The sequence below is a fragment of the Podarcis raffonei genome, chromosome 3 (genome assembly GCF_027172205.1).
Source record: "Podarcis raffonei isolate rPodRaf1 chromosome 3, rPodRaf1.pri, whole genome shotgun sequence".
Taxonomy (NCBI): Eukaryota; Metazoa; Chordata; class Lepidosauria; order Squamata; family Lacertidae; genus Podarcis; species Podarcis raffonei.
In genome coordinates this window covers 13,507,172-13,520,664 of record NC_070604.1, presented here as the reverse complement: position 1 = coordinate 13,520,664, position 13,493 = coordinate 13,507,172, and the positions used below count along the sequence as shown (strand labels likewise).

The following is a 13,493-nucleotide window of genomic DNA, read 5'->3' as shown; positions in this document are numbered from 1 at the left end:
GCACTTAGTTTATGATACTTCATTTTATATTTTATTCAGCATTAAGACCAATATCGTTCCATAATTAAGTGTATGTGTGTGAAAAGTTTGTTCCCAGTTAAAAGCGGAACACATATAACTTTCGATCAAGGCACATACAAGACTGGCCAAAGGGCGTTCAATGCACTTTGGTTTTCATTTGGGGAATAATAGTTATGGCAACAAAATGTCTTGAGTATTAAACATTAAATAGATCACAACTAAGTAGAAAGCCAGATCAAAGTATCTTCACTTGTGTGTTTGTTAATATTCAGATAACTGTGATAGCAATGGGCAATATTCTCAATGGCAGTTGAAATATGTATAGTATACATTTAATTGCATATATAGTATATGCTTTCATGACATTAGAAGAACTGCAGTTAGCAATTATACAAGTTCTCTTATAGAATGATGAATAAATTTAGGTTTGGACATTTATATGTTTAGGGTAGTCTTAGATTTTATTTTTCATAAAAATAAGAGCTGACCCTGCTTTTATGCATTTAGATCAGTAATATGTGCTTTATTCTTGTTTCATCTGCCCTACCTAGACAACAGCTATCTGCTGCAGTATCCTTTTACTTACAAATCTGGTTATAGCTGAGTAACTAGTATTGCCCACTACTTTTCACATTAGCTTTTTAGTTGTTCTATGTATTTCATATACCCAAGATTGTATTTTGATCAATTTCGCAGTCATTTCTGAACATTTTCAGTTTGCCAGGTTTAACCTTTTACGAATACCAAAGTGAAAATGGCCTGTGCTTATACTTACAAGGATCTCAAATGTATGCAAAGTCCTGATTGTTCAACACAGCAAGAAAATTCACTTTCACAGTCAACAAGTCATCTTACTCAGTAGAACACAAAAGTTAAATGGTCTGTAATTTCAATATTAGCAAGGAAAATACAGTACAAATTACTAAAAAATACTAAAATATAGAATTGTTTCCAGGCATCCTTGCTACATTAATCGCAGCAGTCACCTGAAATTTGAAACTTTTAATAAAAAGTTCTTAAATATAAATTATATGGCAAATGTACAATACATTGCTTATTCAGTCTTTTAATCCAGTGTTCTGCAGTAGGCCAGCAACCTTTTCAAGTTGCCACTTTGTGAGAAGGGAAAAAAGAAACCACCACAAGTCTTTAATTTCCTTTAGTATCATGAGTGTGAGTGATCTGAATCAGGTATACCACTGTCTCTGTAGCTTCTGTTACTGCTGCTTTCACTGTGGTTGTTTTTGTATAGATTCATCCCATTAGGTGGGAATATGGTATGTATTACAAATTCCTCCTTGGACACTTGTTCATTGTTCAGAGATATCATCTGAAAAGAAGTCTCCCTGATTTCTAAGATAGAATTGTCCTTCTTCGTTCCAGCTTCAGCATAATCATCTTTCCTCCTACGTCCTTTGCTGTACGTACAGTTTCTCGAGAACAAGGACCCATTCCTATGGACATACCAGCAGACTAAAGCCAGCAGAGCTATAGCTACTAGTGCCACTGCACCCCCTATGATGGCAGCCAAGGGCAAGCTAGAATTTTTGTATGGTTCTTTTTCTTGTTCATGGTTTAGGGTGGTTGTAGGATTGTACATTTTAAGGGGTGCAGTTTCAGTCTCTATACAAACAGGGGTTTCATCAGACAGATAGATGTTACTGGTTTCCATGGGAACCATGCATACACGGTATGGTGAGTCTGGCTCAAGTGCTGTAAGCAGATAGTCATTCCGGTCTCCTGTAACAATGGTTTCAGTTATAGATCCAAAGGCAGGACTATGACCCATCTTGAGCCAACTAAGTCTTAAAGCAGTCATGGGTAGTGCAACTTTCCAAGAAATATGAATAGTCTCGGTGCTTACAGCCTTTACAACAATGGTAATGATTTCCTGTACTGGGGTAGCAGTTGTTCTGTAGTTTTTATGTGGATTAGGAGTCTTCATTTCAGGTGATTTGGTCACAGAAACTGGCCAGTGTCCTTGCACAGGGTATAAAGTGTTTGGTACTGAAGCAGTAATTTGGATAGTGCTTACAATATCCTCATCTTTGCAATCAAATAGCTCTGAATTGAGGTCTTTGATAGCCATCCCACGAACTTTCTCTGGGGCTTGACACATCAGTCCACGTACATTAACTCTGAGAGGCAGCATTTGCAACCAGTCACGAACCCATTTCATTTTGCACCCGCAGTGCCAAGGGTTGTTGCGAAGAAACAATTGGGTTATATTGTCCAGGTCATCAAAGACACCCTGAGGTAAATTACTGAGATTATTATTGGACATATCTAGCCGATACAACTGTCGTAGGTACGCAAAAGCATTAGCTGATACATGATTTATATGGTTTTCTTGTAGATAAAGCTTTCTCAGATTTGTTCCTGGCAAATTTATTGGAGCTGCTGTAAGGGAATTACGGACCAATGAGAGTTCTGTTAAATTGACTAGATTCGTAAAGACTTTCTCGCCTAATCCATGATTGCTTAAGAGATTTCCATCTAAAACTAGACGTTTTAGATTTGTAAGGTCTTGAAGGGACAGCTCCGAAATTGTGGAAATGCGATTATCATCCAAGCGCAGTTCTTCTATTGTTTTAGGCAAGCCCCAGGGAATGGTGCTAAGGTGATTTCGAGAAAGAAAAAGAAGTCTAAGATAGATATTATCCCGGAATGCTCCATCTTCAATACTAACTGCAGAAACAGAGTTATCATCCAAATGTAATTCTTCCAGATAAGGAATTTGTGAAAGTGAATCATAAGTAATTGTCCTTATGTTATTTTCCTGCAAATGCAATTCTTTGACGTACTTTGGGAGGTTGGTAGGGAATTCATCCAAGCTGTTGTGGTATAAATAAATTCTCTCCACTTTGATCAAGGTTTTTAGCTCAGAAGGAATTCCAGCATTATTGATTTGATTGTTCTGAAGGTAAAGGGTTGTAGCGTCCTCTGGAATCCCAGTAGGAATTGATGTTAAGTCGCGATCATTGCAGTAAATGAATCCTGCATCACAGCGGCATGCTGAAGGGCAGGACTTGGCACTGACAGAGTGAGGTGCCATTTTGAGCAAAAGCCCTATCTTTGTCCAAATTAGGATGAAATTCCAGGTTGCACTGATCATGGTCAAGTTGCAATGAGGTTTGCCCAGAGACTAGTGTTTGGTTTTCAGCAATCTAGAAAAAAAAATCAGATTAATAGTAGAGTACAGTGAAGTATCACTTTGAAATGAAAACAACATATCTAACAGCATAGTCCTATGTATGTTTAGTTGAAGATAAGTCATAGTGTGTTAAATGGGGATTGCTTGCTTATACATGTGTATGGGATCGCCACCTAAAATTCCTGCCAAGAATTTACAATTACACATAGGCATGATTCTTAAATGAGGTTTGAGTGAGAGAAGTATTAGTCAATAATATTTATCCAAATCTGTTTCCTGCATAAGAAGGCATTATTTGGCATCTCCACCCAAAGAGCTCCCTAAGGGGTTTGTTTCCCCAGGTCCCCTCCTCTTTTTGTTGCACTACACCATAGATGGTAGTAGCTTGCTGTGCTGGCATAGGAACTTTTTTTTTTTAAAAAAAGAAACTTCAGTAGCCTTCTGAATGTGCACAGTTCACCCCACAATTGTTTGAATTTGAGTAGTTGCCTTGTACTCATAAGATGCGGGCACAATGGAACCTAAATTCACTACTTTAGCACATTATGATACTGAAATTCATCTTTAAGTATTCAAACTCTCCTTAGACCACTGTTTTTTCCTGAAGTATGAATACTGAGTGAATAATTAGACAGGGCACACTGCATGGTAACTAATAATGAACAGTGATGAAATGTGTTCCCTGTCTCCAACTATTCCATTGGAAGTACAATAAAGGTGTTAAACCTAAGTGGAAGCTTAAATATAGAACAGATTTCTCTTTACTTCTGCCTCAAGTAGATGCCATAGTGACAATTTTCATTTGAAACAGAATTGTCAACTTAGTAATACTAGAGACATGAAAGTTTGCACAAACCTCTTGAAACATGTGATATAATCAGTTATTTTAATATTGTTTGTATATTACTTCATGGATTAGGCTGACATCCTAGCCATGCATACTCTGGTAAATTCCAGGTAGGTGGGAATAGGATTGCAGCCTTAGGATACTAATGATTTTCCTTAGTCATATAAAATAAAATAAGGTATGTAGTATCTATATTTTATATCATAAGGATTATTTTTTCCTATTGCTCTGTAAAATTAAAAAGAAACAAAACAAGTTTTTGAAACTATTTTGTTTTCCAACAAAATGAACTGGTGTGCAATGAAAAACTTCTGTTGCTGTTGGATTGTATAGAGCAATCCCAGTTGAGGTAATTAGGAGGAGTAACTCATTAAACATACTATGTTTTAATACCTGATATTTGACAAGACTTTAAAGATGCATAGTTTCCTTAGCTTTGCCACTGTCTATTTAATTAATTTGTCATACTTACTAACCCATTTTAAAAAAATATTTATCTGGCAGTGCTTGCTTCTGTGTTGTTAACTTTTAGTTCTCTTTTACCTGTAGAATGTGATCATTGCAATGGTTTACTTTTGTGACCTGTGGAACTTAATTGTTCCACTTTCTAAAATAATATTTTGTTATGGAACCTACCTTATTTAAAGATGCGAGGGAACCTTTTGTGCTTGCTAGAATCCAGTTGGCATACGATTTTCCAGAAACCAAGTTGGCTTGGAGAAATTTATAGTTTAGTTCACGCAGCTGTATTTCCTTCACAGTACTTACTTAAATGATGCTTGTGAGTATAATATCTTTCCTGGTGAGCTCCACTATGTTCAATGAACATTCCAATAAAGTTTCATCATGGTAAATAAGCACATCAGGCTGTTGGAAGATAAAAGCTTCAGTTTCTGTTACTCTGCAGGAATGAGACTTTGAAGAAGAGGGAAGAGGTTTCTCTCTCCTTTTACCCCCAAGTGTGTGTGAACAACTTCTTTAACAAAAAAATTCTCGAATGCTTAGAAGTTCTTTTCATAATGTTGTGGCTAGAGATGGTAACTTCAGCTCTATGTGCTCAAAACAATTCGTGATGTTAAGGCTTGGATCATGATAGCTTCTTTTTTTCTGTCCACAATCATCCAACTATAAACTTTGAATGTTGATGTGTCCTGATAAATCCATGCCTGCTGGGCTGCACCATTCACTTAGTGCTTGATCAGAATTTCCAGCTCAGCATATTTCCTCATTCTGTCTGAAAATGCCAGGTGCTCACTTCAGATGGTTTTTGTTTTAATTTTCTTGGAGAAACCAAAACATGCTAATACCAGTGACAGGGTTTCCTTTCTAAAATTTCATTCAGTTGGTGCCTGTAAAAGTAAGGAAAAAGCAAATTGTTATCCAAAAGTGATGATGAATTGCCTTGTGCAAACTTTTCTTGACTTAGCATTTTTATAATAATAAAGCCTCATTATGGGAATACTAATAGAGCAAAAATTTGAAGTTCTTGAATCAGATACACAGCTAAGTTCAGCATTGGAAGAAATTGGTCTAAACAAAACAGTAATGGAAGTCAGCTTTGATCAACGGACCAAAGAGAAACGGCTTTGCAAATGTGACACATGACTCTTTAGATTACAAATAGAGGCCTAGGTGCAGTGGATGGCATGCATACTACTGTTCATTGTCTTCTGCATTCAGGAGGCAAGACAGTTGCTGATAGTTTAAAATGTAAATCAGCAAAGGTATAAAAACAATTTCAAATGCTCAGGTGTCTGTCTTAGTGACTGTAGTTCAGAGTTTATTCTCCAGGAGGAGGTAGTTAATTACAGTGCTGAACATTTCTAAAGTGTACAGTTAGATTGAAAATTGAAACTATAATATTGTATTAACTATATTTTGACAACACAAGGATCCTTTCGGACCAGTCCTGCAGACTGATGCATTGCCAGGCTAGATTGTTCTACACAAGCAAGAAGAATGCTATGTTGTAATGTAAAACGTCATTTAAATGGTTTTAATATCTGCTTGTGGGTAACCTTTCCTTCTCATCTGGAAATTTAAACCCACCAAATATGGCTGCAATTCTAAGAAGGGCAAGTAGCATAGCTCAGTAGCTGAGGATATATTTTCTATGTGAAAAACCCTAAGTTCAGTCCCACTGCCAGTGAATAGACCATGGGGTGACGAACTTGTGGCCCATCAGCCCTAACCAGCAAGGCCAGTGGTCAGGGATTATTGGAGTGGTAGTTCCTCACAAGTTCCTCACCCCCAGTATAGATGATACTGAGATAGATCGGCCATTGAGCTAACTCTCTTTAAGAGGGGAGGAGGGGGTAGCAAGGCTTCCTATGCTAATAAGTACACAGAATACAGCAGGACTAAAAATGCGTGTGCATCCTTACGTTTGCCATGCACACTGAAATCTGCTTCACCTTTTACATTGTATAGTTCTAATTAGAAATGAGTTTCTAAAGTACTCATTAGTACGCACCAAAACATCTTTTAGACTATTGCTAGGTAATGTACACATTTCCAATGTATGTGAAATAGTACAAGCGTTCAGTTTCCTTTCTCTACTTTGTGCAACTCAGTCGTGTAAACACTTGTCTTCCTGTGCCACCAAGACTATTGGTACAGCCAAAGTATAATGCGACATTTGTTCAAAATTAATGTAAAGCGTTTCTGTTGTGATATGCAACATTGTTAAATGTTTGGTGTTTACCTATGGATTTCAGAATGTAACAGTGATCATCACCATCAGTTCTTAAGAGATTAAAAATACGGTACTGAAACAAAATGAAATTTTCTGAAGTGATTAGTGATAAAAGACTTAGATTCTGCATAGCAGACTTAGAGTCTGCATAGCACCATTACCTTGAAATGAAATGTAAAACAACAACTGAAGCCTGATAAATACCTTGGAAGACATCGCTCAATTAGCAAGTAGCCTTATTTGTTCAGCTGTCTAAATACTGAGGATACTATGAGGTTCTATGAGTACTATGAGTTTATAATCTGTTTTTGAACTTCATAATCCACTTTGGTTAACCAGCAAAGGAGGAATTACTATAGGGTTTTTTTATAGTAAGACTGAGTAATAGGAAAGTTGTTTCAAGTAACAGAGAATAATTTATTTAGCAGAAGACATATAATGTGTGTGGGAATTAAATGTTAAACTACCTAAGTGATTAATTAAAGATAGTGGATTTTAAGTAGTATTGTTCTTGGGAAATGGATATCAAACTTAAATTGCTTGTAGAGCATGTTTGGATACCTTACCTAGAGCAAAGAATGTACTTGTTTTTGGGAATAGGAAACTTTTATTTCACTTACCAAATGTTTCAAATGCATTCCCTTTTGGACTGTTTGATATTCAAGCCCTCACTTATTGCCCCTATTGTATTAGCAGCAATGTTGGATTAAAATGAAAGCACTAAAGCTCATTAAGTTCTTGGGTTTTTAAAATCCCTACTCTCAAAATTACATCAAAACAAAAGGATAAAATAAAGCAAGTTTCATTGGAGGGGAAAAAAGACTGTTTCAAAAATGTGGATTAAGCTTCCAGCCCCCCTACCCCTTCTTTCAGCCAGAAGGGAACAGTTTTCTTTAGTTTTTATTTAATTTGATATCTTGCACTTCGCTTTTATATTCCAAGCTAGTGCTGAAAACAATGTGTTTGCATAATAAAGGCAGCAATGATCTGTCTCTACAGAAGGGAATCCTGCTGCCTTGCTCAGCCTTCTCTTTTCTAGAGCTGTCCTTACATATTCCCTGACATCAAGTCATTATAGCTGAGTTTGCAGGATGAAAAGAGAAATGCCCCCCACTGTTCAGAGACACTGTGGCCAGGTTTTCACAACATCAAATTGTGAGCTTCATGGGCCCATGGTTTTGAAAGAGAACATTAATTTTGAACAAAACAAAAAGAAAATGGAAGAAATCCTGGTGCACAAACATTTTTTAAAAAACAGAAAGATGTACAGTACTAGTTTTTAACTCCACCACTTCTCAATATATTAGTACCATGCTTGAAAAACTGTGGTGATAAATTCCTGTGGTGCCCAATTTATTTGTTCAATCAGTTGGTAATTAAAACATTTAGCTATTCAGACCTGAGAAACTATAGTGTGTCAAAGGCAGCACTGCACAAAAGGAGCCTTTTTACTCTAAATATTAAAGGTAACATAAAGATATTTATAACCAAAACTCTGATTTTAGTACTTTATGCTACGATGTGGGTCAACTGCCTATGCCAAAACTTTAAAAAAGTAGTTAGAATATGTGAATTTGTGTCTTCATTTATGATGTATTGACGTGAAAGGCTATGCTTTCATTCTAGCAACTATCCACAGCAGTGTTCTGAAGATTCAGATATATCTCTTTAGGCTATAAATGTCAACAGCATGACAACCAGAATTAATTCAGCTTTGCTGTACAAAAGTGATTGTTCAGCGATTTTGGTTTTGCATAGCCATTTGATTTATTTCATAGTGCCCTCTGTGGATTGAAGAAAGTGTCTGCTCCTATATATAATGTGCTCAAGTGCATTGAGATTATTGCTTTGGACTTCTATCAGCCATTCAAAAGCAGGGATATTTTCAATAAGCTTTGCTTGTTATAATGTTAATTTGGTTAAACATGACTCAGTTGTATTGAAAATGAAGTGTGCAACATGTTTTCTTAGGTGTACTACTCAGGGTTGGTTAGTAGTGACAGCAAAATATTTTCTAAGCACCCTGTTTCATGAGCATGGGGACCCTCATCTTTTGTTTAAAGTTAGGCAAGCAGAAGAAGCTTAAAATATCCTTGTGAGGGCTAAAGAATGTAAAGCTTTGTTGAGAAGTTGGGCTTCTGAGTCTTTCTTTTAGCAACATTTTCTTTGGCTTATGGAAATAACCATATTTAACAAATGTATCACATTGAAATATCACATCATGTCCACGTGTTATTCGTTACATTAAGCATGATCACTGGAGTAAACAGTTTCCCCATAAGTTTTAAATTAAGGTTCTGTAAAACGAAACTAATGTGAGTTGGTATGATCACCTATCTTAGCCTTTCCCATGCTAAAGCTGGTAGTAAATGTGCATTTTTGTAGTATTTATGAACGCCACCATTATTTGCTGGCAAACATAAATATGATTATGCTTATTCCATGAAAATACAACTTTTAAAAAAGTAACTCCCATTGAGAAGATATAGATGATCCCTAACTTTTAAACGTGAGAAGTGTAACGAGCTGCCCACCCCCTCCCGAAAAGCATGAACTCTTATTTGTTCATAAATTGCAGTAGGGAACAATAAATAGCACTTTGCAATCCTGGCCCTAGCCATCCTCATTTGGCAGGAAGAGCCACTGATTTCAGTGGTGCTTGCTTGCACATCAGTAGGTTTAGGTATGCAGCCTTACAATGTTGGCCTCTGCATTTTTACTCAGTAAGTAAGTCCCTCTGAGTTTAATGGGACTTACTGCCAAGTAACTGTATTTAGGATTGCAGTGTTTGTCAGCTGTAGCTTGTAGCTTACCTTTAGAAAGCTGCTAAACTCACCTAGTCACAATTAGAGAACAATTGCTTTGACTTGTTTAAAATTTTTGGACCAATCTTTGCTTTCATATATTTTACCAAAGTGGTACTTGGAGTAGGCCTTAACAAATTCTTGGCACACCTCAAGCTCAAGCACACCTCATACTTTAATATTTTTTGTCTTTCTTACTTTCTGATAGCTTATGTGTTGTTGGGTAGGAACTGCTTTTACACTCCCAAGTGATGTATTTTACTTTAATACTACTAGATTTACATTGAACTATTCTAATGCTGATATTTGAAAATAAATTACTGCCTTGTTTTGCTAACACCAGTTTTTAACATTGCAATGTATTTCTTGTCTGTTTACTTATGATTCTTAAGCACACTTAGATGTAAGCATATTCCACTGAAATCAGTTGAACATATTTCCATGTGATTGGGGTGTCATAAATATTAACTCACATCCTGATTCAACTGAAATAAATGTCAGGATTTGCACCTTCAACCCAGAGGAGAAATAGGCATTGTTGGCACCTAATACACATTATATCTATATATAACTTTTAAAAAATAACACAGAAAGTACACACTCATACTCTATCTTGCCTCTTTCAAATTCAGAAAACAATAAATAAATAAATAAATACAAAAATACAAATAAAGATAAATACAGATACAGAAAATGATTACTTTTTTTCCTTTAAGACAGGGCTCTTTTTTCCTCAAGGCTCTGATTTCTGTGACTTTAGTGCAGAAATTTTGCCCACTGGGGGGTAGCACACACTGCAAGAAATCTCTTTACAGCGGCTGCAAGTCTGCCTTTCCCCCCCAATGCTGTTGTCCAGTTTCTCTGTTTTAATCACAAAGGCTTCTGGAGAGAGAACACTGAAGGATTCTACAGGGGTGGGGTGCAAAAAGCATTTACAATACTTCTAATGACAATATTAATCAGTTAAATTCATTTGCCCAGGAGAATGAGCTCTAAAACTTAATATCATTCGAAGTTTTCTTCAGTAATGTAAATCGGGTTTGATGCTAGGAAGGTGGCCATAGCTACTTAAAGGAAAAGACATAGAGCTGGGGAAAAAACTTTTGAGTGGAAGGTAATTATAATGGTAAATAATTCTGGAAATTTGAACAGTCACTGGGAGAGAATTGGATGTCAGACTAAAATTCCAATCCTAGGAATCTTGTGCACTTAAATCTAGTATATTAAATGTCATAAATTATGTTTGTTTACCTCGCTAGACATAGGTAAATAAACATTAGCAATAAAAATACAGTGCAGCCTGACTTCAGTGGCACAAACTGTAGCTTTCCCTCAAACTCTTCAGTTTTAATCCAGATAATAAATTTGTAAAAGCTTCCTGTATATAAGAGGTAGTACTATAAACATAGCTTGAACTTCTTATTGCTTGGAGAGTATAGCCTCCCATAGGAAACAGAGCAAGTGATAATTAATAATCTTCCAAAGCCTGACAGACCCTAAATTTCAATTAAACTTTCCCCAACTTGTTTCACTTGATAGGAAAGAACTGTCATTGACTATAAAATAATAGCTTGTGGAAGTAATTTTAATTGTCCAGTGATTTCACATTTTATAAGGAACAAGTTGGTGTAAGGCTTCAACTTATACATGGCAATCCCTTTCTATAAACTCTTTAAAAAGTAGAGAATTAACCTCTCCCTTTCCCTCCCTCTCTCTCTCTGTAGCAATTGCCCACTGATTGTAGTATTCATTTAGTTCTGTGCATAGAATCGTCTTTTCATTACTTCCACCAACTTTGTGACTGTAGTGATTCCTGCAGTTTCAAAGTTACAGCTTAAATAAATCATGTGATTCACTTCTTAAATTGCTTACTGAATTTTAGGTTTTGAAACTGAAAAAAGAAAGATAAATTACATGGAAAGCATGAAGCTTTGTTAAGTGGACGGTGCTTTCTATTGGTTGTTAATACATTTTCCATATTACTTCTGTAAAGCACAGCTCTTGGGCAGATCCAAGCAAAGACTGCAGAAGAAAAATAAACTAAAATAGCAATTTACATGCACATACAACAGTCACAGTGTAAAATGATACTCATTTAATTTTGTTCATTAGGCCTTGTTTAACAACTTTTTAATCGTTAATTGGATATCAAAAGTGATATAGGCTGATATGTTATGGATGCTAACTTAACCAACCAACATGGATAATTTTACAGTTTCTGTTAGGAATTAGGGTTATGCAGCTATGATAGGTTTTGCTTACCTTGATCTTTTTTGAGACAGGCCTGTTGCATTCTTAAACTATTTGAAACCATTTTGTTTCACATGCATACCCTAGAGTTTCCTTGTAAATATCAATTGCAGTGTTTCACTTATGCTGTAGTTAAAAAAAATACATGGCCACAGACAAGCTTAAAATATGGAGGCAGCATGAGCTTAACATGTGGAGACAATAGATTTTCAGAGGACTATGATATTCTAAAAACTTCATGTTTGATATAGCCACAAATGATTCTTTTAAGAATTTAATATGGCAATTTCTGTCCCACTGTTTGCAGGAGCCTCTGTTCAAAAGCTTAGGTCTGTTAATTTGTCTGACTAGATTTATTGGCTTATTATGCACGTCACATACTGTATTTGATCAGGCAATGGCTTTTGCAATACATTAAGGAAAGAATATCATACGGCGAGTGTGAGTGGTGGGCTTACGTGCTAAATTGTATCAAGCAATATATGGCTTTAGCATTACGGATTTGGGAAACAGTAATGCAGGCTTTAAAACCTAGGTGTAGCTGTTTACCCTTTCCCAAAGATTATAAAAGTTCCTCCAAGTAGACGAAGACATTTGCTCCTGGACAGAGCACTCATTTTCTGTGATGAATTTTTGATTATCTCTTTCCATAGCTGTGAAACTAGTATTAAGAGAACACGCCACATATACAGCATTGGCCACATTGGAAAACATGCAGCTTGAATTTTGGTGTGCTCTGTAGCTCTTAGTTAAAACACATTTGTAAAGTCTTCCATTTGATGATTTAGATTGGAACGCTTGTAAAGAGCTAGACTGAACAATTGTTTCCAACCATCAGACACATAGCCCCCCTCACCCCACCCTGAAAAAAACCTTGAATTATATACAGTTGCAAGTCCTACTTTTGCTTAACATTGTAGTTTAACAGCAGTTTTCTTCAATCTCCCTTCCAACTCCTTCTGCTATGCTGAATTTTATAATGCCTGGGTGGGAAAAATCAAACTTGAGTGCAAATTAGAAGGAATTACTTACCAGTAGGATGAAGTAGAAAATATGTATCTATAAAGAAATTCCATTTATAACTGCACAATAGCAATAATTCCAGTAACGGTTATAAAACCCTCAGTTTCAGATTCCACAGACAAAAAGAAGCAGCAGCAGCAGCAGCAGCAGCAGCAGCAGCAGCAGCAGCTATTGTATGAGCTCTCGCTATGTCAAATCACTTCTCCCTCACTGAGAAGGAGTGAGGGGGGAAGCATTCCAGTTACGTGCACACAGCCCACCTCCGAAGTCTGAAGTTAAAGCTTTCACCTAACAGTGGTTGAATAAAGAGGTGATGTCATAAATGGGCAGGTCTTTGGCTCTGATTCAGTCAGGCAACTGGATAAGCAGGCTGTCAAAAGATTACATTACAGACACCAGAGGGCGCCGGAGAAGGAAAATCCAGGATTGCATGCCAAAACCAGAGCTGTGCTATATTACAGTTCACCAGCTTTAGTTACGTGCCAAAAACATTTCAGTCATCTCCAAATCGAGTATTTTTTTCCTCAACATGCAGATATGCAGCTTTAATACATTTTTGCAACTTTTACAGTTTTCACTCAAAATAGTTGGCAATTGCCACAGTGAAATGTATTGACAATACATTCATTAATTGATCCTCACATGGACCTAGCTAATGCTTTAAGTTAAAAGTTGGAGGACCAACCATAATTAAACTAC

The 13,493-nt window shown here is 36.4% G+C and overlaps 2 protein-coding genes and 1 long non-coding RNA gene across 6 annotated transcripts in view; 1 reads left to right on the top strand and 2 right to left on the bottom strand.

The window, feature by feature from the left end:
* The window catches only part of MACROD2 (mono-ADP ribosylhydrolase 2), a 974,476-nt gene that overhangs the window by 58,035 nt on the left and 902,948 nt on the right, over positions 1-13,493 (top strand). The window lies entirely within an intron of this gene.
* The window catches only part of LOC128409995 (uncharacterized), a 113,274-nt gene that overhangs the window by 4,365 nt on the left and 95,416 nt on the right, over positions 1-13,493 (bottom strand). The window lies entirely within an intron of this gene.
* On the bottom strand, positions 9-13,079 carry FLRT3 (fibronectin leucine rich transmembrane protein 3). 3 transcript variants are annotated; one of them, XM_053380593.1, is made up of 3 exons: positions 12,804-13,079; positions 4,791-5,371; positions 9-3,188 (listed from the first exon to the last, which is right to left on the bottom strand). In XM_053380593.1, exon 3 carries the CDS (start codon positions 3,134-3,136, stop codon positions 1,187-1,189), a length of 1,950 nt encoding a protein of 649 aa, XP_053236568.1. In that variant the 5' UTR covers positions 3,137-3,188; positions 4,791-5,371; positions 12,804-13,079; the 3' UTR covers positions 9-1,186. The 3 variants fall into 3 exon arrangements, with proteins under 3 accessions (XP_053236568.1, XP_053236566.1, XP_053236567.1); XM_053380591.1 differs by having other exon boundaries at positions 4,659-5,371; positions 12,804-13,078; XM_053380592.1 differs by lacking the exon at positions 12,804-13,079 and adding an exon at positions 6,727-6,777 and having other exon boundaries at positions 4,659-5,371.

Bases quoted from the DNA above. Each gene is read 5' to 3' on its own strand.
- FLRT3 (XM_053380593.1), bottom strand. From the start codon at position 3,136: ATGATCAGTGCAACCTGGAATTTCATCCTAATTTGGACAAAGATAGGG.